Source organism: Cebidichthys violaceus, unplaced genomic scaffold (assembly GCF_023349555.1).
Source record: "Cebidichthys violaceus isolate CVI_PGR_0920_01 unplaced genomic scaffold, fCebVio1.0.p SCAF_30, whole genome shotgun sequence".
Taxonomy (NCBI): Eukaryota; Metazoa; Chordata; class Actinopteri; order Perciformes; family Stichaeidae; genus Cebidichthys; species Cebidichthys violaceus.
The window spans coordinates 3,099,884-3,127,300 of NW_027176484.1; the positions used below are offsets into that span (position 1 = coordinate 3,099,884).

Genomic DNA, 27,417 nt, shown 5'->3' on the forward strand with positions numbered 1-27,417 from the left:
TGTGTTAAGCGTCTGAGTGACTTACAAACTGCTCTTTGATCCTTTGTGATTTTCCTGTAACACCACTAATGATCACATGTTGTCTTTGTTTAAGTTTATTTAACAGTACCTCAGTTTCACTCCTGCTTAAGTTCTTCTTCTTACAGCACTGTTTTGGTGGCGCCTCAAATTCTTGACCATATGCCAGAGTATTTGCATACAGCACAACACCTTCCCTTATATGGTGTTTAGGGGGCGTTGCCTATGCTAATCATAAACAATAGGCGACAGGTGGGATTCAGCACACCTGGGTTGGAGCAGATTTGGATGGGTAAGAACGTTTGGTACATTTGGAGTTGAATCCCCTTTTTTTTCCCCAGAAAATTAAGAGAGTTTTAAGAGAATGTTGCTTTATGAGGTTTAGTGTGAGTTTAATGAATTTGACAGTTCCTTTGGTCAAACTGTTGTTTGTGGGTCTGATCGCTTTTCTGATTTGTAATCACGATCATCATGTTTGTTTGTTGTCCAGTACTGTTTCCACAGTTGCTCCCAGTAAAGACTTTAAAGTCCAACTGCTGTCTTTAACCTTTTATTGAATGTGTGTTTAGCTCACTGCACCTGCACCTTCTGTCCTGAAGGTGAAGCACGGCCTTCTGCAATTTGTCAGTAGGCCTACTTGTATATTTACAGCAGGACAGAAGCAGCGATACTAAGTAGCTTTTGTTTCAGGCCACAGAAAGATGTGCATTGTTTGCCAAAAGAGCAAAGAGCAGGGTTCAGTATTTTGTAGGATTAAAGTTTATCCATCTCAGTTTCGGTTATCCGGCACATAACAAGGTGCCCCTTTTTGTATCCCTTTGTAAATCATGACACCAAACTGTGGTGCACTACCATGCAATTAAACTACCACGACCTGAGATGACAATAGACAGAGAGTCAAGTTCGCTTTCCTTGTAAGCACCCATGGAGTGGACTTGGTAAATTGGCCATTTAGGAGCAGATCTGTCTACATTACTGTGCCTTTCCCTGGGCTCTTTGTCTCACTAATGCAGTGTACTTCCAGGGTGCTGAATGCCCCGGCTTTGTGGCATTTTTATTAGGACAACAGTAAAAACCTGATGGCTCGTCTGACTGGTTACTCCGGGTGAAGTACGCCTGTGGGATGTAGATGTGCACAGGAATCCAGAGGAAGCAGGGCAGAGGGTGGAAACAGTCCGAGCATTGTGCCTTTTAAGAGCAGCGCAGGGCAGGGCAGCCAGCCAGAGCAGGAGGTGGCGTCCTTAATTTACTGCAACACAATTACGGATGAGTATTCCTGATTATACTCTGTGTGCAAAATTGACTTCATGTAAACAGATTTTTAAAATGACCTGTGAAGTTTTCTTTTTAAATCTCCTCTTCTTCATATCAAACTCTTCAACAACAGTTTGCTTTCAGATAACATGACGAGATATCTGTTCATCTAAATTGTGACGTATCGTCACCTTCACCACACTGGCTTTGGCTTCCTAGACGGGTAGAGAAATACTCCAAGACAGGACAGCGATCGTTCCCTCCTCTGCGCTCCCTTTTCCTGAAATCACATTTGACTGAATGCTCTTTTTCTCTGATATGGGGTCGGCGTTACTTTAGTTATGCTCCCTTATAAATATGTCAAGAGCCACAGTCTGACTCTGAATAGTAACGTCGTAAATAAAGAATAGTTTGACCTTCCTGTGTGCTTTCTTAATTTAAAGCACAATGCTGGACGACAGCTTGTACTGTTCCAACTCTGGATATTTTTGACACTTTTCTAAAAATGGAAGCAGTTTCCTTTTAATAGATGAACATAAACTTATTTTTAAAGATTTTAAAGTTAGAATCTCTTATTTTTAGTTTTTTGAAATGACTGCTACAGATTTCCTGCAGTCGCAACACTTTACCCCCGATGTGCTTCTGCTTTATTTAGCTGCAATCCATTAAGCTGTTCCATTCTGGTAAGTATTATAATACTTTCTTTCAAAGCACAAAAATAAGATGTTTCGATGGTAAACTAGAGAAATTTGAGTCCTGAGATGTTTTTAGCACAGAAGATTGAAAAGAGGTTTGATTTGAACGTGTTGTCATACTCTTAGTTCTGTTTACTTATTGTAATCTATTTCTGATTTGTCATAATCACATAGCTTAGTTTGTCATTCATTACCACTCAGACTATAAACATGTTAATTCCCAAAGTAAGGTATCCAAAACTAATAAAAAGCACATTTGCCATTTTGTCAACAAAATGTGACGACAATACAGTTTATTGGATCAACAGACAGTTTGATGCTTTTTGTGAGAACGTATCACACATTCCACCTCTCAACATTGCCTTTAGTCCCATAAACAGCCACAACACACAGTGCACGGCTCACCCTCATACAGCAAATTGCTTTGAAACGTTTCAAAACAAAGAGTTTGTAATCGTAGACACAAACATGTGACGCAAAGCAGGAGCCAAAGTTTAAGATTCACATTCTTATCGTCAATTCTAGTTCATTTTAAAATGACCCTGAGCAATAATCTGTGTAAACATTTCTACAGCCGCCCCAAAACGAATACAACGGAGAAAGTCTGCGCCTCCTTTTTTGACGTTTCACTTCCATCCTCACCAAGTACGTACACGGGAGTACATTTCTTTGTAGGCATGCTGGTGATCAGGGTTACATATTGTATGTTGCTGTGCGTATACAAGGCATAAACATGACACCAAGTCCTCAAAGAATCATATTAGATTTCTAAGCATGTATTATCTTTTTAAACCTTTTTCTCTATTATTGAGTATGATAGAGACTGTAATAGAAACACATGTCATAAGTAGTTATATACTGTATTCAAGGAGTGCAATCAGATGCTCCAGCAGTAGATCTGTAGAGAGGGACAGCTGTTCTGCATATAGTGAGGGGGGGGGGGGCAATGGACGTGCTAAGGAATGGACAGAGCGCAGCACAGGTCGTTCTGAGCTAGACTCTGGATCAGTCTGCACCACTCGGCCCTCTTCTGGGTGATGTAGGCCGGGGTGATGATTTGCACCGGAAGGCGTGGCGATCCCTCCACCCGGGCCTTCTCACACAAGGCCTCCGCGATACAGATCACATACATGCCGCAGTCGTAGCTGTTCTTCTGCGACGGGCAGGGCTCCTCCACAAACGGAGCTTTTCTCCCGGCGCCCAAGAAGGGCTCCAGGTTGAGGGCGATGCGCCGCGCGTGCAGAGAATTGCTGCCGTTTTGAGAGTCGTAGTGTGCAAAGTGGTTGGAGGTGTGATGGTAGACCAGGAGGCTCCAGTGGGATCCCCCGGCGCTCTGGTTGGAGTTGTCGTTGACGGCGAGGAAGACCCACTGACGAGAGGCGAGGTCCAGCGGCTCCAGGAAGAGGGCCAACTCGTTAGGGCAGGAAGCACACTTGATGAACTGGGCAACCTCCGGGCTGATGAAGGTGACGGTCTCCCCCAGGACTCTGAAGCGCTCAGCGGCAAAGTACTCGAAGGCAAAACCAATGACTTGGTCGTTGAGCCAGTGAGGTCCCTCCAGTAAGGACACATCAGAGCGCCGCAAAAGGCTGTCCTGGTAGCTCAGCACGACGGGGTCCATCCTCCAACACAGAGAGTGTCCGTCTGAAAAATACAGAAGATTTTAGTACAGCCAAGTCTCCAGAAAATTCATCACTAATTATTATAAGTACAAATAACAAATGTATCATCTTAATTATGAGAATTGTCATCTTTTCTTCGACGTATGTGGTCGTAAACTAAATTAATTTGGGTTTTAGACTATTGGTCGCACAAAGCAAGCAATTTGAAGATGTCACATGAGGCTTTAGGGGAATTGTGATGTTGATTTTTTTTTTTTGATTTTTTTTATTCAATTTATCAAGAAAGTGTCTAGCTCGAGTTTTAAAGTGAGGAACATTTGTGAAAGCAGTTTTTACTGTGATGTATCAAAACTAATCTTGCACATTATGTCGCAAAACCAATTACTGATCGTCACGTGATGGACAACTGCTACAGGAGGAGGCTGTGTTCAAGTGGCACCACGTAAAGTCAACGGATGTGTTACTTATTGCATAAACCGTTAAACTTCACTGGAGCTGAACACGTAATGATCCACTTGTTGTTAATAATGTGGACCGTTAATCTCTGAGACGCGTTACTTGGAACTGGTCTATCGTATGAAGATATATCATTATATTTACAATGACGTTTGATTTTGACAAAGCTGACAAAAGCCAAACAACTCATCTTAAAAGCTATTTTAAGCATGTAGAACATAAACAGTATGCTGTCAAATTAAAATATGCACTCTTGATTAAATGTCCATACCTATAAAAGACGCACTCAGATCAAAAGTACCACGAAAACTGCAGTCTTGTCCCTCATTGCAATGACTAACGTAAAGTGCTGCAAAAAAAGACAGTTGACGTTTTTTTTGCGACAGGGTACCTGCGCAGTACATTGACTGAAACGCTATCCGTCTGCTTCGTTACCTCCAGTGACTTGAAAAGTTATCGGTGCTTAAATTGTACAGATATATAACCCAAAAGTCAGCAACGTATGTAATAAATGAACATATCTCCCGCCATGGCAATCGTATACAAACACAAAGTACACGCTCAGATATGTTTTAAACTTCATTTCAAATCATGTGGTGTGAGGTCTGCATCCCGCTGCCGTGTTATCTCCTTCTCCTGCCTACTTCCGGTTTTGCTACGGAAGCTGGACTGGATCTTATGAACTGGATACCTGGGTCAAATATAGCGCCCCATTCATTCCTATGAGAATTGCTCAACGGGTGCACATGAGCTATTTATATATATCCTCACACTTTAGCGTTTTAGGGCATAGAGCATGCGCACTAGAGTCCTTATTCAGCCGAGCCGTTTGAGAGTTCAGAAAAATGAATTACTAATTTAACAACCGCTCCTTTGCCAACGATTTTGAGTGTGAAACATTTGTTTTTTTGGGGGGGGCTTTTATGATGAACGCGGAAGTTGCAATACCTCGTGCGGCCACTACATTAACATCTCCCCGGCTCGGCTCCGTCATGCCCCGTCTCCCTCCCTCTCGGTTCTCTTAATACATTCACGGTCCTCCCTCTCCCTCTCTATTCTCTCCCCCCGCCCAGGAGCAGCGTGACCGCGCACTGCAGCGCGTACCCTGAGCGGCGGCACTGATTAGCAAGGCAAAGTGGAGTTTTCAGCGACCGTCAGCGAGCTGCGAAGGAGGACTGCTCTTTTAATGACATTCACAACAGCGAACACGCACAGATAATAATAATTAAAAAAAATCAGCGCGGACTTGAATTTCGAGGAGTTGTTCGGCGAGCGGCGGGAGAGAGAAGGAAAACAAATTAATTCATTGGGAATGCAGGGAATTAAATAGAGACGTAGGTATTTGTGGCTCTGCAAACCCATCCTGAGAGCAGACGGGGAAACAACTTGAGCCCCACTTACAACTGACTTCAGCGGTCACGTCTGGAGGTAAGAGTGTGATGTTTAGTAGTTGGGACACTGTGGTCTGTGTGTGTGTGTGTGTGTGTGTGTGTGTGTATGTGTGTGTGTGGTGGGCTGCCCCGCACTGGGACGAGGGGCTTTGGGGCTGCAAGCAACCAGTGAATCAAGAAAACTTGTTCCTTTTCTTTTAATCTCCGCTCTTTTGCAATATAGTTGTCCGCGCTTTTAATAAGGTGTGTGTGTGTGTGTGTGTGGGGGGGGGGGGGGGGGGGGGCTCAGCCGGTGCTTTTGTTGTTGTTGTTGTTGTTGTTGTTGAATGAACAGTCACAACCAGAGGTGTGTGTGTGTGTGTGTGTGTGTGTGTGTGTGTGTGTGTGTGTGTGTGTGTGTGTGTGTGTGTGTGTGTGTGTGTATATGCATGTGTGTGGGGTGAAAAGTTTCATTTGCAGCTCAGTGTCATGTGTCATGCACAGAGTGTTTGCTCTGCTCCTAAATGTGACACCCTGTTAAGATGACGAGTCCTTGTTCATTTAGTTGATTTATTGATATCATTATGATGTACATGTGTCCTCTGTAGCTCCTGTGCAGGTTAATGTTGTTATGCATCGAAAGAAACAAACTAAAAGCAGACAAAACATCAACTCGCATGTCCATTTAGGATGATGCAGCAGAAATGAAAGGACCCCTCACGGTATTCAGTAATGCTCTTCATTATAGGGCGAAGTCCTGCGCTGGTTTGGGTGTTTGTCCGCAGTAGGGTGGGGTAAATGTTTACATGTATTATTTAGCGGAGGTCAGACAGTACAGCTTATAATGCAGTGGAGGCAATAAAAGACTGCAAAGCGGCTGTAATTGTACAGGGAGGTCTAACGGGGTGAGGAAGCTGCTGAATCATGGGCGCTCAGTGGACAGAGTGAGTCCACTTCACACACGTCATGGCTGCAAACTCACAGCACCAGATATCGTTCTGTGCAAGATGCCTTTAATCTACCCGGTGTTTTGTCGCTTTAGTGTTTTCTTTGGTTTACATTGTTGTCTGTGCTGCTCTATTGTGAGTTTCTAGGTCCTTGTTGTACTTGCTGTGGATCTTTTGTGGGCATTTTGTTCCTTTTTTTTTTTTTTTTTCTTATTATGGAGTTGTCAATGGAGTGATGACAGGAAAATGAGGGGAGCAATGTGTAACAATGGTCCTCAGCTTGGGTCATCTTCCATCACTGTGTCCGTGTGAGCGTCATATAACGCTCCTATTAGATTTAGATCAGGATTTCTGTGATAATCAGGGCTGAAGGTCTCCATGTCATGGTGTTTTTCTTTACCCGAGTTCTTCTCTTTTCATGAGTAAAACCATGAGTAGTTTGCTGCTTTAGTTTAGTATCCCTGTATCCTTTAATATCTGCAAAAAAGACTTTAATTCAAGTAGCTGTGAGGTTTCCCACCCCCCCCGAGAGCTCGTCCTGCCCTCAGATCAGCACAGGTGATGCGGGTGAAGTGGGTCTGTCCTGCAGGAATGCGAGGTCTTGAGAGGACCCAGCTGCCGTTAGCATGAGAGGCGGCCCAGGCCCGAGACTCCGGCAACTGGTCCCCGTCGACATCTGACACCCCACAGGCCCCCCTTCTGTCTGCTATTTCTAAAAGACCAGCCTCGGTTTGTATCGCATCGGGGGCCGCGTCTGTGTCGGCCGATATCACCGGCACCACCTGAGAGACCCAAGCTGTGGCCTGAAAGCTCGGAAGGGTTTTGAAGGTCTGCGGGAGATCGTCTGCACGGTTGTAGGATATTTTATAACCATGAATGGCGTCACCTTGTCCACAATGTCCTGTCTACCTGTTAGTCCTGAGGTGCGGCCTCCCATTGGACAAGTCCTGCTCCATCGGTTCACCTCCAGTTCATACAGATTCACACATTTAAACGGTGGCCATTGGCAGAACTTCCTGTTAATCAGTCACCAGTAAAGACGGGGGGGGGGCATAATGCAAAAATATGATTTGAGATATTGTAAGGTTCCTCTGGGGAAATGTTTTACAGCCGTTCATACGTGCAGGTTGTCATGGATGGTTTGAGTTATACGTCCGGAGATAATTTTGCGCTAAAGAAGACGCTGTGTCTTAGTGGGTCATAAATATAACTGCAGCACATTTTAGATGCAGACCAGCTGAGGCATCACGATGGCAGTGAAGAGCAAACCGCCACTCAGCGGCTTTCAACCCTCCTGTCATAAGATATTTATCAGCGGCAGAATAACTCTGTCTTTTATATATAACCTCACATTCTCAGAAATAGGCCTGTGGTTTTAGAAAATACCTCTGTAGATATTGCACCGATATCAAAATTAGAATGAGGTTGAGAGAGTTATTGCTGCTGGGGTGACGACAGCAGGACATTTCTATTCTGAATACTCAGAATATCAGCTTTCTGGGACTGCAACTTATCCAGCTATATTTATTGTCGATTTATTTGTCGATTATTTGATCGATTAGTTAGTCAGTCAGCGTTTCCCAAAGCCCAAGGTGACGTCCTAGCATGTCTTTGTTTTGTCCAAAACTTAAAGATATTGATTTTACTGTCATGGAGGAGTAAACAAACCAGAAATATTCACATTGATGAAGCTGGAATCCGAAAATTTGTACTTTATTTTTCTTTAAAAAATTACTCAAAATAAAATAAATCGGTTATCAAGATAGTTGGCGATTAATTTAATAATAATAATAATTGATTAATCGCTGCAGCTTTATTACTTTCACTTACATTTAACATTATTTTTGGAAATTGTAACATGATGGTGGGCTTTTATGCTGCTATTTCTACTGTTTTAGTCACAATTGCAAACACAATATTTTACATTATTATTATACAACAGTAGGATAAAGGAACGTATTTATTTTGCCTCATTTCCTGCTGAAAGGTCACCACACTGTGACCCTTACAGAGAGACTGTAACTGTGCGTAAATAGGCCTCCGTATGATATATTACCGCTGTGTCATAGTTGCAGTAAAATTGCAGCCTTGGGAAGAAGGCCTGTATCCTCGCATTCATTTCTTTGTTCTCTAAAAGCATAACTACAGTGTTTGAAAAGTGGCTGGTTTTGTTCTCTTTGTAATTGACGTAACAAGCCTCTCTGTGCTGTGGCTGCTTCTTTGCACATCCGCAGCAGCTTCTTTAAGCGCAGGGTTTCCGACATACTCAAAGAGGAATGCCCCCCCCCCCCCCCCCCATCATCAGGTGTTACCTGCCGAACCCGGTCGCAGCTTGTGTTTTGGGGTGGAAAGCGGGAGTCACGTGCTGCAGGCCCACATGATCGGGATGTCCTGAAAAGTGGCCGCATGATGGGATTGTGTGGCCGAAGTGATTGGCATGCAAACATGAAGTCATTAAAGAGGAACCTGCTTGTGTTGCACGGAACAAAGCTCCCCTTTCTTTAGTAGGCCATTATGTGAGGGAGGCTTTGGCCTCAAAGGCTCAGCTCGCCCCGCGTTTTTGCATTTCCCCTCATTAACTCACTGAGATCGAGAGAAGAAAGCGCATTGTGTTGTTCTTTGCGATTTTTATTTATTTATTTATTTTTTTGTTTAAGTGAGAGGAGCTTAACTTTTTTTTTTTTTTTTTTTTCTTTTCTTTTTTTTTTTAATGAATCCTTTAAAATGGGAAATAGAGTCAACAAACAACAGTGATCTGTGTGGAAGCTCAGTTTGTGTTCCCCTAAATTAAATTCCATCCTCCGAGGTTTGTTTTGGACGGAGAAACAAGCGTTCAAAGACCTTTTTTTTTGTTGTTGAGAAAATAATGAAGTCAAAGCTTAGAAAATGACAGAAAAATGTGATGTCGTGCAAAGAAAGCAGATTGCCGAGCCTTACGTTATTAGATTGGGTTAGATTGGAAAGGACTGTGCAAGTTCAATGATTACGTTAGACGTGGATGTTGATTTGCATGGAATATCAGGTGAAATGGCCGAAGCCTCCAGATGCCAGTGACCACATTGCTGCAGGGTTTTTTGCCAGCGGAGCACTGACTGCAAACTAAAGTTGTGATTTGGTGTGTGTGTGTGTGTGTGTGTGTGTGTGTGTGTGTGTGTGTGTGTGTGTGTGTGTGTGTGTGTGTGTGTGTGTGTGTGTGTGTGTGTGTGTGTGTGTGTGTGTGTGTGTGTGTGTGTGTGTGTGTGACACAGCTGTGACAATAGCTCGTGGCCCCCTGCAGCCTCATGGTGCAGACGGGACAGGGCCCACGGTTAATCCTCAGGCATGTGCTGGTGTGTAATAACGGTTCGCCATACTGTCCGTGTGCAGAGCAGTGCTGCCATCGCATCACTTAAACTATCAGTGACTAGTGTGATCGGCTTGTTGAAGCCTTCATATGGCAGCGTTGGCCTTTACATTTTATACCGAAGTATTCATTTGGATATTAAACCAGCAGCGGTTGTGTTTATGTTTCTTAACACCCGCTCAGTGCTACACAACACTATAGCCGTAAGGAAATCACTTGATGTATTCTGTTTTATGTCTGGGATACAGGCTTGTCAAGAAGACAGAAAGACAGTTTTATTTTTATTGAATTAACTTTATTAACAATTTGCTTTATGTACAAACGATAAGGCACACATGTCCTAGAATACAGATTGGAATACTATGCTTAAATACACATTTAATTAACAAACAAAGAAACAAAATAGTTATTCTGACAAGTTCCAGGTCCTTTACTTTGTTAAAGGTTCGCTGCAAATACATCTGATGAGAAGCAGCGTTGAATTACTTACATTTTTACGTTCATTGAATCTCACAAACTGCAGATGCAAAGAGAGGGTGGAGGTGTGGAGCTTAATGACGGGATGTGCTTGCAAAAAAAACAAAATTAGGAGCGCAGCTGGAACGGCTTTCAAAATATTTTTTTCATCTCAGTTAATATTACATTTCAAAACAAAGTTGTCAAAAGACCGAACGTTTCCTGTGTCGCGTAACATTTTCACAACAGACCAGATGTTCTCCTCCATCCAGTGCAGAAGGAAAGTCGGTTCAGAGCTGCGTCTCGGCGGTGCGCTGCCGCCCTTATCTGTGAGGAATTCTGTCAGTTTACACTTACAGTAGTCTGTGATCCGTCAGAATGAGGCAAGAGGGGAGGAAGAGTGGAGATAGTTGTGGCTAACTGACAACAAACAGGCTGAGATAAGCTGCGTTTTCCAAATGCAGCCCGGGACTGGCTCAGTAACAGCTGGAATGCTGTAATCTATACTATAGTTATCAGTGTAGTAAACGAGCAGATGATATAGGCCACTTTGAGGTTATTATAAGGCTCACCATTAACTGTAGCAGTGTGGTGGAATAAAATATGTTGGTCTGATTCAAGAAAATGACAGAAAGTAAGATTAAGTCAGTTAGAGATGCAGCTGTTCACAGTGACCTTCTGTCAGTCGTTGGCTGATTCCTTTTATATTTGTTTTAGAGGTTAAGTGATTTAAATGTCGGAGGGGAACTCTCCCAAATGTAGTTTTAACATGTGTGAGATTTTGCTGTTGAAGTTTTTGGCTCCATTTGTTTTTGTCTTTTAGTTTTCAGAATATCTTAACATTTTGGGAAGATAACGAGTCAGCTATGTTTCTGTCTGTCTGGATCCAGGTGCAGATCCTGGTTTTTAACTTTTTTCTATTGACATTAAGAGACATTTAAACCATTTTTAATAATTATGATACAATTTTTCTGATTTACATGTGAACCTCTGCACATTACTTCTGAACTTCAATAACTTTCATTTTGAATATTTTGTTGTCTTAAAACGACAAAATGCCCAATAAGATGATTGTACAGCCTTAGCGGCGGTAAATCCAGAGTGTTTTGTTTTTGTAATAAGAGACAAGAGATATATGCTCTGTGAGAAGGAATCGGGGGTTTGTTTGTTTCTTGTATGTTTTGAGTGCAGTTTGACCATCAAGCAGACAAAACTGGACGATGTGAAGATAAAGTATTTCGCTCATAATGGCAGAAGTGCTTTTGAAGGTGCAGAAATCTAATAAGTTTCTCTGTCTGAACAAAAACAGCCTTATTTACAGGAATCATTGTTTGATCATTACATCGAGTCAATACTTGAATCATGACAGAATGATACATGCGTCATCCTGAACTCTGCTGAGTGAGGTTGAAATTTGATGTCAGTTTGATGCCGACCGTCCTTTCACGTTGGCACAGGTCTGCATTCATCCCGATTGCCCACCGATGCATCCGCTGCAGTGACTTAGTAGTCAGGTTGAACGATTATGGTCAGACACCCTGGAGACCATTAGAGGGTCTCTATTGTCCCCGCAAAGTCCGAGTCCTCCACTCAGAATGGAAAGAGCCCACTTAACAGTGAAGCTGTCTCGGCTTAGCAAATATTTTTGCTCTACATGTCGCGCTGGCCGAGCTGCTCTCTATGTGAGGAGACTCAAAGCAGACTGTAATGAGTTTTTCCTCAAAGTCCTAGTTTTTTTTTTTTGAGGACGGAGAGTTTGAGTCAGTGTGAGCTTAAAAAAGGTTCAGATGGAGGGTCGGACTGTTCTGACCTTCTTAATAGAGAGAATGAAGTATTGTTTATAGACTATTGTTGGACATCCACATAAAAGTTGGCACCGTTATTGCATTGAAATCACTCGACAATTTGCAGCCAGCTTCTAAAATATGGAAATTTGCTGCTTTTCTTTCCTTTATGTTCTTGTAAATTGAATATTTTGTGTTTTTTGGAGTTTAAAGTGGATAAATCAAGAAATTTGAAAATGTAACGGTGCACTATGGGAAATAATAAGCAAAAAAACAATGGATTTTAGCTAATGACAGTAATTACTTTTAGCTCTGAATCTACTATAGAGTTTGACAACAGAACATTTTAAGCAACCCAAAAGAAGAAGGGTGAACAGAAGAATCAAAGAGTAACCAATGTTTGGTGACCACAGAAGAAGAAACCCACTTCAGAATATGAGGAGATATCACTGTTGGTTTCCTCAGTAGACCAGAATGCAATGGAAACACAAAACGTATTGTGTTCTGACCGAAAGGCTCAGTGTTTGTCCTTCGCTATTATGCACAATCGCACGAAACCTGACTGAATTAAACAAGACCGTGCACGTTGTCTGGGGTTGTCAGAGGGCATTCTGGGAAATGAAGGAAGTATGAGAACGAAGGGAGAATTGATAGTTGAGAGATGTTTTAAAGTGCTGTGTGTCCTCGCAGAATAACACATGAAGTTCACCTTTTTAATGATACAAAGTGAAAGAGTATCTGAGAATAGAAGTTTTTCTAAAAGTTATACATTTTTTTTTTCTCCACATCATCTCCCCACAAGCTTTGGGTGTGCAGTAAACCATGAGGTCATAACATTATATGAAGCCTCTCCAAGAGATTCTCGCCAACGTCTCCCATCATCTCCTTTTTAAAACCTGAAAACCAAACGTGCGTTATCATCACGCTGCGGCTCTCGCTGTCTGTCTGCCGACCGCGGCTCTGACTGCAGCACCAGGGCTCGGATTTCAAAAAGCCTGCGGTCTGCTGAAGGCAGAGAGACAGCAGTCGTCCCCCGTCCTCAGCCAGAGCCACTGTAACGCTGCCCTGTAATTACAGGTCATGTTTTTTTCCTAATACGCTAAACAGATGTGCTTAAAATGATGCTCAACATTCAGACCCCGAGTTCGACGTGATGACATGTCATTACGATCAGCACACGGTTTCTGTCGCATAAATGATTTGGATTTGATTATCTACTCTGTGCTGCTTTCATTCTCTAATAGAAACAATCAATGGATTTTGAGGGACAGAAAAAGTCCATTTTATTCCAGGAAAGCCAACAAATTTAACCGAATTTGAACAAAAGTCAAGTTTTGAAAATATATTCTTCAGTAGAATGACATGTAGCATATAGAAATGTGAATAATATATGTAATGTCTAATGTAAAAAGAGGCCTTTTGAGATGAACTAACCAGGATTAGACGGCTGACTGCACTGCATCACACAAGGAGGTCAGATTTTGTGTGGTGGGTTTGTTTAACTTGCTGTGAGTTAACAACATGTTATACACACACACACACACACACACACACACACACACACACACACACACACACACACACACACACACACACACACACACACACACACACACACACACGCACCGACTTGCAAACATACCCACGAGTGCACTTTTGAATTCCCGAACTGTATTGCATTGTCACATTTTCCTTTTGATCACTGGTGCCCACTCATGCGTTCCATGATTTGCAGCGATGCCTTTTGAAATAGCTCTCGGTGTAGGTGTCGAAAAGGCCTCGAGGAAGAAATCTTCCCTCTCGATCGTTACGCAACGCTTCACAGAAGAAACCTTTTGGCAGCTAATTTGATCAAATTCACCGCAGCTCATTGACCGCGAAGATGACGTCTCCGCGTATTTTTACGTCTCGGCGTCGGTAGGTATGCTTGATCTCGTCGCAGGTATTCAAAATAAGAAACAGTGCACATTAGAGGACGTGTGTGTTCATCTTGGCACTGCGCTGTGTGAGCAGCTACACTCATTACTGCTCGTCTCCACTCAGCTATGAAAGACGAGATGAGTCCTTTTGGCACTCGCAGCCTCTCTCGGTCTGAGCGGTGGTGCTTGCAGAACAGCTCTCAAACTCGGTACCCGTGTGTGTGTGTGTGTGTGTGTGTGTGTGTGTGTGTGTGTGTGTGTGTGTGTGTGTGTGTGTGTGTGTGTGTGTGTGTGTGTGTGTGTGTGTGTGTGTGTGTGTGTGTGTGTGTGCGTGCGCGTGCTTCCTAAGTGTTGTCGTACTCAGGACCTTGTTGCTGGTTGGTATGTTGTGTTTCAATGTTTTGTGGAGGAAACGTGCCGGTGTCCTGGCTGCTCCTCGGCGCTGTCTCCCCCCCCCCCCCCCCCTCAGGCCAGAGGTCCGTTTGGCCCAACAGACTCCCTTTCTGAGGGGGAAATGGAGTGTGCATAATCTGGGTCAACGATACCTCGTCGTCCCTCGTCGTCTTCCTCTTCCTCCTCTTCTTTCATCTCCCCTCTCTGTCGCTGCTCCCTGATAACACCTCGACCAGTTCGTTTAATTGCTACTAAACTTTTTATTGTAGCCCGACCGGTACGGATAAGATAAGGAGATTGGACAGTTGAAAAATAAATGCGTCACTTCTCTTTGAAGGACAAACTATAGAAAACGCATCTTTGTTATTTCTATTCTTCATTTATTTACAGACATATAGCTGATATCTGGAGTGAGCTAATATCGGCCGATGCATCGCTTGGACTCTTTGGTTCCTTTTGCTTAATAAGATACCAGTTATGAGTCTTTTTCTTCTTTCAGAATTGTGTCGGTCAGCATTTGCAACCTTGTTTTTTACTTATGGTAAAACATCTCACATCTCATTACATGTTCAAGTATAATACATCATGCGCCTGCAGCACGCTGAACGCAGAGCGGAGGAAGATAACAACGTGGTATTTAAACTACTTCTATGACTATTTTATGTCCAAAGTTAAATGTCGAGGGACATTTTGTTTAACATAGATAAGAAAGCAATGTTTAAGTCAGGCCTGATGTTACTTTATTCATAAAAGAATGATGCCAGTCACTTCCAGACAGTGAGACGTACAGTTTATTAAATAAACACAGGTATTGAATCGGTGCTCTGGACTTTGAATGTTTCTATTTTTCCAACACTGAAAACATGCTGTGAAACGTTTTTTTTTCGTTATATTTTAAGAAAATAGAAGTTAACATCTAGAGTTCTTGAAATAATTACCCAGAGAACCATTAAACCTAAACACTCAATGCCTTCTGAAACAACAGCTGTTGATGATGGGCCTTCCATTTGCTGGATCTTTTTATTATAGCGGGGCGATGTACTTTTTCCTACCCCACCGGCCAAATGTAGACTGTGCAGCGTCATATTGATATTTCCAGAGTCTGAAAGGGAAAAACATATTTTTTCCACTCTCTAAAACAATAAAATGTGAATGGGAGGTCAGTTCAAGAGCAAGGGTCTTGTTTCAGACTCAACCGTTTACACCGATGTTCATGCAGAACATGGTATACCACATTTCTCCAACTACAGGAGCTTAATTAGATCCTAATTCAGGCTTTTATAGTCTTAAATTAGTATCGAGCAAAGGGGAGCGCAGGACGGTCGTGTAGAGAGAACTGCTCTATATGTATGCTGAGTATGGGGGGAAAATGAGTAACGTTTCCCTTTTTAATGCTCATATTTAAATGTAAAACACTTTGATATCTGTCATTTTTTTTACATGTAATCATGAAGTAGTTTTATTACATACTGAGGACTTTCATTACAATCTCAAGCTGTTTATTCAAACACACTTACGCTCACATCTTAAACTGACCTGGTTCACTCTACATACAGATATTTACAGCCTGTGAATGTGAGACGCTCTCCTTTGTTAAGAAACAAGAAAACTCACATGGTTGGAGATAGATAGATAGATAGATAGATAGATAGATAGATAATGCTCTGATCTCCAAGAGATTTAGCCCACCAAGAGTATTTAGTTCACATGTGCCTGAGTAAAAGTTGGGTTTGAGGGGAAACTGCAGAGTTAGCAAAGACAAAGTGTTGTAAAGACACCACCAGTGGAGACACAGAGTTGGAGACAGACAGCAGGTTGAGAAGCAGGTGTTTCAGGATCAGCCAACATGACCAACTCATCTGCTACGTCTGGACCCTAGAAACAGGAAATACTGTCGTCCAACATGTAGAACAAACTGCAGCCGGATAACTTAACTGTTTCTAATGGGTGTTTTTAGGGATTTTGTGTACTAATTGCAGGAATTACATTTGTACCGTCTAACAAAGAGGAAACAAGGTGTTGTGCGCTTTATGGAGTCTGCACTCTTGTCACACCGCTCCCCACTGTGTGACCATCTGGGATTGTCTAAAATGTCACATGTCTGGTTGTGTTGCATTGCTGAAAACCCTCTCCTTTTAATGCTCCCCCCCCCCCCTCGCACTACGTGGTGTAAAACTGGCTCTGTCACTCTTTCACCATATTCTTTATGTTATTTGGGTTAGGGCTCCTGGATGTTTACATGTTTAAGTGAGCGTGCTGCAGTGAAATATGTACGGATTTGAATGTGGCACCGTAGTCGGCTGTGTTTCAATTGTGGTTTAAGTTTGACTCCATTGTTTGCCTCCAAAGCCGGCTGTGTGTCGAGTCTTGATTGCCAATTTTCATCAAAAGCTCCTTCGTCACGGTTTGTGTGTCTGACCGAGAGTTTATAATTCATGCGACTAAAAAGATAAATATGATATTAGAAGCATCTTTTGCAGAGGGTGAGACAGAATATCAACGCCATGATGGTGGTGTTATGTTGAGCTACACTTCCTGTCTCACCCAAAGCTGCTGTCATTGTCCTGGGAGTGGACACAGGAAGTGGAACTCTCCATGGCGACAACAGAGGAGTGGCGCTGTTTACTCCCACAGTTTCTAGTGCTCTTTGTCATAGAAGCCCCCCAGTTGCATTACATAGTCATCATTAACTGAAATGGTTATTCCACATAGGCATAAGAGAAGTACATTGTTGCTGCTTTTGTCTTGACCTTGCACTGTGTAATTGTGTTTTCTGTGTCTGAACGTGAAGTTACATTGAAGCGTCGACTGAAACTGGTTGGATTAACAACATTTTCAACAATATTCCTTTTCCCGTGAATGCTCGTAATGTTAAAATACGGAGTCAGTGAAAGTAGCAAAAAAAAAGAAAAAGAGATCCAAGTTGTTGTAGAGATATCAGAGCACACAGTAGCATGCAATGTCTTTTTTTTCTTTTCTTTTTCCTACAATGTTGTCCTTGGAACTGCTGCTCTGTATTAATTTCCTTCCTCTGCTTTCTCCCTCCACTCTCTCCGGTCCACCTTAGGCAATAACAATAATAGGTCCTGCACAGCACAGTTGGGCTTTTAATTTAGCACACACACACACACACACACACACACACACACACACACACACACACACACACACACACACACACACACACACGGCACTTCCTCCAGTGTCATATTTTTGTGTCGGTGGAATGCAGAGGGAGTTGGTGTCGGCCCAGCGCTTCATTCAGAGTGACCAGCCGCAGTTATCCTCTGCTGTGTGCCCAGGCGGGCCTGAGAGGCCTTCAGTCGTTTTTAATTACGGTGTGGACAGTGATTCCAGCATGGACTTGTTCCAGCGCCGCTCCGGCCTCACCGACTCAGGTGTCTTGGTAACACACTTCCTGTGACCTAAAATACCAGCAGAATAAAGGCCAACACGTTGTAGTTGATTTGATTTCCTTCCACTGAGTCAACTCAGAAACTGAGTCAACTTGTTCTTGGTTTCTTGTCTCTTTCACCTTTTAATGATTTCCTGTTTCACTCTGGTGAGCAGTGGTTTGTTAAATGAATAAATAGTTTGTCCTCTTGGCCATTAAATGTCTAAATCTATGCCTTGTAAACCTAGATAATGAATTTGAAATAATAATTACATAAATAATTTAAGAATTTAAAGGACCATACCTGTGGTCAGTTGTGATGAACATTTCCAAATGCATGCCGTCCAATTTTAGAAATCTGAATGTGTCTCGCATCCATTTAGAGGCAGCCATGGATTTCAATATATTTCTGATTGACAATCGATCAATAGACTCTTGTTGGTTCCTTCCTTTTTTTTATTCAGGAAATGATTCTGTTTTTCCACAATAGACGACTCTCATTAATACTCTATTTTATGCAAATATTTGAGCACAAACACGCTGATATGAAAAAGAGGAAAAGTAGCAAACCCTTAAGAAGCTTGATGCAGCAAATGTTAAGCTTTTGACTTCATAGATAACAATCGATACGCAAAATGTCATGTTAGTGTGCGAAAACACGCAAAATTACCAGAACGGTCCTTTTAAACAATTTGTCCTCTAAAATGTGGTTTGACATTACCTAAATAGAGATAATGAAACGTGTGTTTGGGTTGAAAATTGAAGACGCTGGTCAGTGAAATTCATTCCGACCTTTTTGTTTGTATTCAGGTGATTTCTACCGACATTGTGAAGTGGAGGGAGATGTCAGGTTCCTGGACATTACTGCTAGTAAACTCTCAGTTCTTGTCACTGAAATAGTGGAATAAACCTTGTGTTAAAGTGCAGCAATGATGTAGAGTGAAGCCAGGTTGGCTCTCAGTATTTCTCACTCTCACTTTCCCACAGATCAGATTTCAGGAAACCAACATCCTCTTCTGTCCTCCTCTGTCTGTCTGACTCTCCTTCATTTTGTCAACTCAGCGTTTCTTTCTGTCTCCGCCTCTTCTCTCACACTTTTCTGTCTCTCTGAATATTTCGGTCAGAGCTCATGTTCCACACCCCGACCATTACTTCCTACTCATTAGTAGCTACAGAGAGACTTGAGAGCCGTGTGAGTGAGCGCACAACACAAGAGGTAGTGAAGTTTGTTTCAGGCCCTGAAACCATGTTGCTGTCAGTGCATGAGAAACAAAAACAAGTCTCCCTTCTGGGCTTCAACTGACAAGTGAATTCCATAGGGACACTGTCCACATCCACTCCCTTAAGTTCACCTTGACTCATTCCTCTCTAATGGTTCATCAGAGCGGTAAATCAAGCTCAACTAGGTATTAAAGGTTGTGATGAGTTTATTTTCAGGTAATTGTGCTCTAATTGTTTAAGGCTTGATTTAAGAAGCTGTTTTTATTCTATTATTTTCTCCGTGGCCAAACGGAAAAATCCACAGGAATCGGATAGTTCGCACTTAAGTGTGGACATGAGTTGTGTACATTCTACATTAGAGTGATTCCTGCTTTTTAGATTGTTTAAAGCCATGACGAAGTGAATGTGTAACATTTTACAAGAAAAATACAATAACTGTGACCTTTTATCTTTTGTCTTGCTTTGACTTTTGACTCAAACCCGATTCGTTATTATAACTTTGTGTTTGAGAATGTTGAAAATGTTGCATTCATCAGTTTCCATCACTATCCAGGTTCAAAACTATCAAACGGATCATCTTAAATTATTGATGCGATGTCATAGTCTGACAGATGCTGGATTTTTGAGGCCCACACTGATATCAGTATTTAGGAAGGAGCAGATAATGATATAGTCTATATTTTTGTACTTTCTACCCAGATTTGCCCCGATAGGATTGGCTCACAACATGTCTATTTTTGTTGTTAAATATTGGAGAAAGTTATTAAATAGTTATTTTAAAAGGGTTTTCTCATTGAGTCTACAGTAGTTACAGATTAGTTTTCATTGTCCCTTTTTAATGAATCATCTGAAGAATTAGTGCTGCTTTCCGTCACTTTGAGCATTAGTAAGCTGCTCTGGGAAATATTTCCTGAGTTGGCAAGTCTTCCAGTGCTGAAAAGAAAAGTCCAGGTTCTGGAGCAGTGAGCACAGTCTACACATTTAAAGCTTTGAGGAAGCATTTGCATGTATTAACTGCAATTTTGACAAAACCCCAAAAACCGAAATGTGAAAGACGCTGACTGCAGCTTTGGCATCCTGTGCTCCTCGTTTTCCATTGACCCAAATTAGCGTCAAACATGGTCATTCACCAGTGAGTTAAATACAGGGAGAAGTTGCAGTTGGCTGCCTGGCCATATCCTCATGTTACAGTCAATTTACCGCAATGTCTAGAAAAAAAGTTAACCTCTGTCAACCTTTCACTTAGGAGCAGCCTTCATCCAATAATGTTTTTCACACTTGAAATGGTGTAAAACAGAACATTTCTAGCTAAACTGTAAGTTAGGTCTACACCTGCAGTCAAAGCTACAAAAAATAATAATCCACATTCATCTATGAGCTTTAACTTCTGCTGTTTGTCCAGGTTTTCGTTTTATTTTCATTATTAATTCATTTGCTGCTTATTCTTTCACATCAGAGGATGGGTGGCATCCAAAAATTGCTTGTTTCGTCCATCCAAATGTCCAAACCTAAAGATGTTTGGTAATATAACGATATAACACAGAGATACACGAGGCCTCGTCATGCCAGAAAGTGGTGTGTCTTCCAGAAGGGTTTCTTTGTAGAGGCTTTATCGGGACAACTTGCAGGTCTAGTTGGTAAACTCCTGCTGACGAGCTAACTGCTAGCTAGCTAGAGCATGCTAAGGCTAGTCAGTAGCAAAAGCTACCCAAGCTTCTTTCTTTGTAATGTAACATGTTCTCCCCCTGTGGCATTTTGTTTTCAGAATCATTTCATTTTCGAAAAAGTTTTGATGGAAGAAGTGGGAAAAGCTCTCCGAGCTAACTCGCTTGCTTCCTAAAGGTTAGCAAGAAACTGTAACCTGTAAATGTCTCTTTTTTTTTTTTTTCTTGATAGAAGTCTTAAACTATCAAAAACGTTGCACTGCTACCATCGTGTTACTCCACACGGAGTCCAAACAAGGCGGAGAATTGTAGCGCTCTGCTTGACGAGGTCTGTGATCTCCAGCGTTGCCTCCAGGCTGAAGGTGAACCGTTTCTGTGCGACACAGCAGAGGCAGAGCTTTGTTACACATTGATGCATTTGGGTGCAGGGAACGGTGACCTGTAATTGTGTGTGTGTGTGTGTGTGTGTGTGTGTGTGTGTGTGTGTGTGCGCGCGTGTGTGCGCGCGTGTTTGCCGGACATGTTGGTGCTTGCATGGGACCTCCACCACCACTCATCAATCAGCTGACCTCTCCGGTCCTTTCATACAGCTGGGGCGTGTCCTCCTGACCTCCTAAAGACATGACCACTACATGGTGGATAGATCTGACATGCTGTTAACATGTGAAAAACAACCTGCGTCTAACTCTAGATTTTCAAAAGCACCGTGAGAATTGCTGAGTAATGAGTATTGCTCTTTATGATCACTCAGGTCATACTTCAGTATAGTCAAATTGAGTTGTTATTTCTACATTTTTTGTTGCTGTTGACTCCTGTGTTGCTGCTACATCGATCCAAAATCCTCATTTTATGCTAGTGAAGTTGGTTAACAACACAATCATGTACAGATGGATGACCACATCCATATTGTGGGATTGGCTTATATTGTATTTCAAAAGGTATTGATTACAAGTTCATCTTTTAACCAGGTAGACACACACACTTTTTCATTGGAAGTCACTGAGGTAAAAATGCCAGATAAACCAAGTTACATACAATTCACACCAAAACACATATTTATTATCAAGGCATAATGATTTGGAGAATATGTAGTTCTTCAGATATGTTCTTGTTTACTAGAGTACATGTTACAGTCTAATACATTTTCACTAGACCCCAATGGAGGCTCTAGGTTTAAGCTCTAACTGGTCAGACACTGCGTTTCTTACTAATCTTGTACGTTGTGTTAACTCACACTAGATGTTTTAATCGGACAGAACCTACAGCTTGTTTTGTACTAGATGTCCGTGTGCTCAACAGTGTTGACGAAAAGAGATAAAGGCAGATTTACTTTGTGCAATTCTACTATGAACGTAAAAGTGTTACGAAAAAATAAAATGAAGATACGGAGCTGCAGATTGCTGGAGTCTGTTCTCTGCATAGTCGCAGTGAGGATTACAGTTTGAGCGACAACATGTAAAACACCACTCCAATAATAGTAAATCAAGTTCACAACAGCTTATAAAGGATCTTTTCACAGCGTTCAGAAGGGAAATCAGACCAGTGAAGTGCTCGGACAGGCGACCAAAAACTTCTGACATGTCAGAAATCCAACCAATCCACCGTTTAGGCAACAATCGTTACTCGTCAAACATTACGTCGAACAGCAGCTGAATCTGGCAGTAATTCAGCCCGATTCTAAAATTAGTTGGCGGAAAAAAATCTGGCTCGATCTGTACCGTGTCTGCCGGCTTTAAACGGCTGCTCTCAACATGTCTTCGTTTACAACACCGTGTTATGTGAACGTTCTTTACGGGAAATGCTGCAGGCGTCGCTACGTCGTTTAATTTTCTTTGTAACACTTTTGGTATATCTTCCATATGACAATCAAAGTGCATTTTCAGCAGCTCATGCCCATCCCTTTTTTTCTTTACAGTGGGTTTTTATGACTGCTTATGCTGTGTACGTTTTTATGTCTGAAGGGCAATTTCCTCAGCCTGTAACAGCGAGGGGGGTTGGGCCTGTTTTTGAAGGCAGCGTGGCCCTATTAAAAGCAGGGAAATGAGTTTCTGCGTAGTATTTATACTGCATAACATAGTCTGACTTGCTGTGCCGTATCTGTGTCTTATCTGTGCAGTAATGTTCTGCCATAATTAGCACCTTCTTTCACACTTGCGCTGATACCGGTAGACCAATAAACTAAGCACACTTTTATGTTATAGAGTATTACAAAGTACTTTCCAAATAAAAAAAAGTATTCAGGAAACGACTGTCTCAGTCAGCAATAAAAACTTCAAACCTGTTACATCCAACAACATTCCCATCACATAAAATGTGTATCAAATTTAATGACTGCAAACTTCCCAGTAGGATTTTAAATCATGCTTCTCCAGCGTACTTTTTATAGTACTTATGTCAATTTCTCTCTCTTGTCTAAAGGTGGACATTAAAACAGAAACGTAACAAATTATTGTTTTGGCACAAGTTCAGAACTGTTGTAGAAACAAAAGGGCGTGAAACAATATAATAGTTAAAAAGTAGGACAAACGGGTGTTGAAATAGTAATACGACTAGTAAATACAAGACGTCACGCCTGTCTTTCTGTAATTCACCCAGCGTAGTTATGTACACACCCAGTGAAACCTCTACTGAGCTTTAGCTCCGCTGACCGGCAGATGAAGGATGCATTGATTATTGTCTGTTTTTATAAGACAGACACCATATTGGTTTGAGCAATGAAAACACCATCAAATATTTTCTTAGTTTTTTTTCCCTGGACAATACTGTCAAAGCTTTGAGTACAAAGTGTTCTGTATCTTTTAGCAACACTTGATTTCAAACTTGGTTCTGTAACAAGTTAAGATCATTGTGATCCTGTGACATGTAGCTAATAAACATTAGCAGCATAATATTGCAGCACGGAGCTGTCAGATTCACAGACAAAACCATAATACAACGTGTAAACAAGATGTGAGAGTTCACGATCCGGTGCCAACTCGCACACCTTAGTGTAGCGCATACAAACTCTCAGTGGCTGAAGGCACATTAACAAGCAGTCGCGACATTATGAGCCTTGAATACACAAGCTTAGCCCTGATGACGGTGACACACACACACACACACACACACACACACACACACACACACACACACACACACACACACACACACACACACACACCGCTTTTCAGAAAGATGATTTCACTTCGTAGGAAGCTGACCAAACTTGATCCTTCACTCTTCAGCAACAATGGCAGCCGTTGAAGAGACTGACTCACATGGCTGAAGCTCTCCTTGGTTTCAAACCGAAAGAATAGAAAGAATTTTCTTCTAATTATCGTGTGTCTATATATATATTTGTCAATAAATGATGTTCATTTGTGAGTGATTTGGGTAAGTAAGTCTTCCGTAAATCACATTGGAGGTGTGAATCGTCACTGGCCTCACCATTCAATTACAATTCACCTGTCCACGATTTGAATGCACAATAATTGTGGATGCATCTCAATACATCACATCCTCAATGTTACTGCAAATTATTTCCTTTTCATCAATACAAGCATTCTCATAAACCTACCTTTTTATTTAGACCGTGCTTTCCACACACACACACACACACACACACACACACACTGTATGCTTCGCTCTCGGTGAAACACCAACAGAGAGAAGAGAAACGTGCGCACTGAGCTGAAATGAAAACAAATTCCCGACCATGTTCCGTCACTGATGCTGAACCGTTAACGTCCACATCGAGATGCATCTTAGAATTAACCAATATTCAGACCTACAAAACCAATAAATATGCCATTGCTGTCGGTTAGAAAAAACTACATGTTTTCATGTCATAGTTTGAAAATCTGTCCATCTGTTAAATGCTTTTTGTTTTATTTTAAATCTACTGCACTTTTTTTTTTTTGTATTCCTGAATACTACACACCAATGTTTCTCACGCTACAGGTTGTTTTAAGTCGCTGATTACATTCCAACATTACTCTTTACTCTAATGAACTCGGATAATATCTGATCTGAGTTTTAACTCCAAGCAAAAACATGTGTGTTGTTTGTTTTGACACATATGGAATGTGCTTTACGGTCCATATCTTGGCTGAGATTGGGTCAGTCCTGGTCTGCTGGCTCTTGAGGAAAGTACCATCAAACAGATTCCAGGGTCAGATTACTTGACTGTGATTCCTAATCCCTGAGCATGCAGGTGAAGTAACCGGATCTGTTTCTGGTTCAGTTGTTTGAGGAGGACAGAAACGAAGAAGACGCTAAAGAAGACCCCCCCCCCCCCCCCCCGCTTTGTCACTTCCTCCAGGGCACAAACCTCGAGTTTATCTACATCAAGCATTTTTCTTTTAAAGTTACCGCAGCACTCAGGTGAAATGACATCATGCCTCAAACATTCTTCTTCTTCTTCTTCTTCTTCTTTGCTCTCTCTGTTGCTGCGTGGCTGTACGGTCTCGCAGGTCGTCACTACACAATGTGACGGCGTCAACGCAGGGTGTGAATATGCATCTGTACTGGGTTGGAACAGAATGCTTTGTTTAGCAATTTTATTATCTTTTTTTGCAGTCCAGAGAACAGTGCTGGTGTGGAACGCGTAGTTCTCAAGAGTGAATAGTTTATATGTTTTCTAAGAAGATAAAACAAAAGAGTTTTTGTGTATCACTTGAACAACAGCTGAATTTGTGGTGCATGTTATGGGCATGCGAGTGCAGGAACAACATGGGAGGGTATTTTTTTTTTAATCTTGATGACATATTGGAGGTTTAACCAATTTACCGACGATTATCGATATTTTGTTCACATGCTTCCCTGTCACTGAAGATATTTAAACTAAGCTAGCTGCTTTAAGAATCTTTTATCTTTGAACGGCATATCAACAGCAGAATGTGACAAAATGTTTTCTCTCCAGTTTGCTCATTCTCTCCTTGCTTTTAAAACAACGTCCTCTGATTATTAACACTTATTAAACACTGTAGGTGCAGACTGCTCATGTCTGTACATTTGAACTCACACACACTCACTTGTGTCAGCTTTATTTAATACCGTGGATAAGCTGTGGTGTACTGTGATACCGATATATCGGTTACAACCCTACTCATTAAATACAAAGGAAATCGGTTGTCAACAAAGCTGACATATCCCAAAAAAATGCAAGTTTTCCAATTTTATTTTTTAACAAAATAGACTATTTTAACCCAGGCATCAATGTTTTCTGCTGGCTCCCTACAGGGTCATCTCCAAAAGTCACCACAGTCTGATTCAAGTAAACACCCGTCATCTAACCAGCTCACTGTGATCGCTGCATTCCTTAATATTCCCTCCTTGTAATATTATCCTTTTCAAAACCGATCTGCCAAATATTCATCAACAAGGATCAAATACAAACCGGTGAGGCTGGTCTGTTTGTCAGATGCCATTTTATTTTTCTACCAGGTGATCTGTGTTTTTAGGTTACAGCACCGACACAAGCACTAGTGACGTTTTCTTGCCCCGATTTTATTTAGTCCCATCTAATTTATGTCTTTGTAAAAAGCCTGTAATTTGTCCATAAGTACCATCTTTAATCTTTTAAAATGTGTGTGTGGCAAATTTCTGAATAATAACAGGCAGATTGAGCAAAAGCAGAGTTAGTAGTTTTCAACTGTATGACTTTATTATCCAAATAAGTTACTAGTTTTTCTTGATAATTGATTCATAATTCCATTCTGTGGTTAATGCAGGTGTAAAGCTACCCAAAGCAAAAGAGCAGAGGAGATGGTCGTCACTGGGAGATCTTTTGTGGTTGGTTGAGTTTTGCCGCTGTTTTCCTGAAAGAGGCTGTGAGCTGGTTGTCCTCGTGTGATTGTAAACAGAAAAGCAGCCAGCATGGCCACAACCCTAAATCCCCCCTCCCTCCCTATCCTTTAAGCAGCGAGCTGACCATCTGTTCCAGGCGCTGGGCCCTAACTCAGTGCTCGACACACACACACACACACACACACACACACACACACACACACACACACACACACACACACACACACATACATAGTACAAACGCACATACATTCATCACAGTCAGTTAATACCTGTCATTGGCTGTGTGTGTATGGATTGAGCTTAATGCAGTTAGATTGAACGCTTTGTTCGGAGGTTAAAGTTGATATGTGTGTATTTTTGTCTCGCGTGTGTGTGTGTGTGTGTGTGTGTGTGTGTGTGTGTATATATTTGGAAAGAGGAGAGGTCCCGTGTGTGCGTTTGTGCCCCTCATGGTCATACCAAAGTTGCTGAGGAGACACATGGCAGGAGAGGTTGGACGTGGGGCGACAGGAAATGACCAGGGGTGCAGGAGCCCTTTGTGCTCCGCTCTGCGCACCAACTAAACGTGTCCCTGTTCCGTTTCCTGTTTTCAATTTTTTTTTTCTTCTTCTGCCGTGGTCATGCTGCTCATGCAATTTATGCCAAAAAACAAACAAACAACATATTTAAGATGTACTTTTTTTTGTTTGGTGTGGCCATTTCCCCATTTATACCTGGCCATATGCAAACATTTCAAGAACAATGGAGATATTGATTGGAGCTGAAACGTGTCTTTATTCCAGCTTGTCAAATGTGAGCATTTGATCCTTTTCTTTGTCATACATGAAAATGAACTGAATATCTTTGCGTTTTGGACTACTTCTGGCTGTAGGAAATGACAGCATACATGGCAACTTAAGTAGCACAGTACGTTGCCCACAGCTGATGGCAACAAGTTGAAGCTCATTCGCCTGCTTTGAAAATTGGTTTCTAAAGTAGAAGTCGAGAGACGAGTTAAAGGAAAGTGGGTACAATAAAGACAAATTACAGCGCGTCACATGATAACTCCTGGAATGCAGTGAACACTTCAGACTGATGATACGCAAGACTGC

General features: G+C 41.8%; 2 protein-coding genes across 22 annotated transcripts in view; one reads left to right on the forward strand and one right to left on the reverse strand.

Moving 5' to 3' along the window:
- Positions 1-2,243: 2,243 nt before the first annotated feature.
- Positions 2,244-4,381, reverse strand: senp8 (SUMO peptidase family member, NEDD8 specific). The gene is made up of 2 exons (XM_068724317.1): positions 4,317-4,381; positions 2,244-3,611 (listed from the first exon to the last, which is right to left on the reverse strand). Exon 2 carries the CDS (start codon positions 3,586-3,588, stop codon positions 2,923-2,925), a length of 666 nt encoding a protein of 221 aa, XP_068580418.1. The 5' UTR covers positions 3,589-3,611; positions 4,317-4,381; the 3' UTR covers positions 2,244-2,922.
- Positions 4,382-5,159: 778 nt separating this feature from the next.
- The window catches only part of myo9aa (myosin IXAa), a 105,340-nt gene continuing 83,082 nt past the window's right edge, over positions 5,160-27,417 (forward strand). For all 21 annotated transcript variants that reach the window (XM_068724225.1, XM_068724226.1, XM_068724232.1 and 18 more), the window contains exon 1: positions 5,160-5,473. The gene's annotated coding sequence lies outside the window, so the exon portion shown is untranslated. The remainder of the gene's footprint in view (positions 5,474-27,417) is intronic.

Excerpts from the sequence above, each read along its gene's own strand:
- senp8 (XM_068724317.1), bottom strand. The coding sequence starts at position 3,588 with ATGGACCCCGTCGTGCTGAGCTACCAGGACAGCCTTTTGCGGCGCTCT.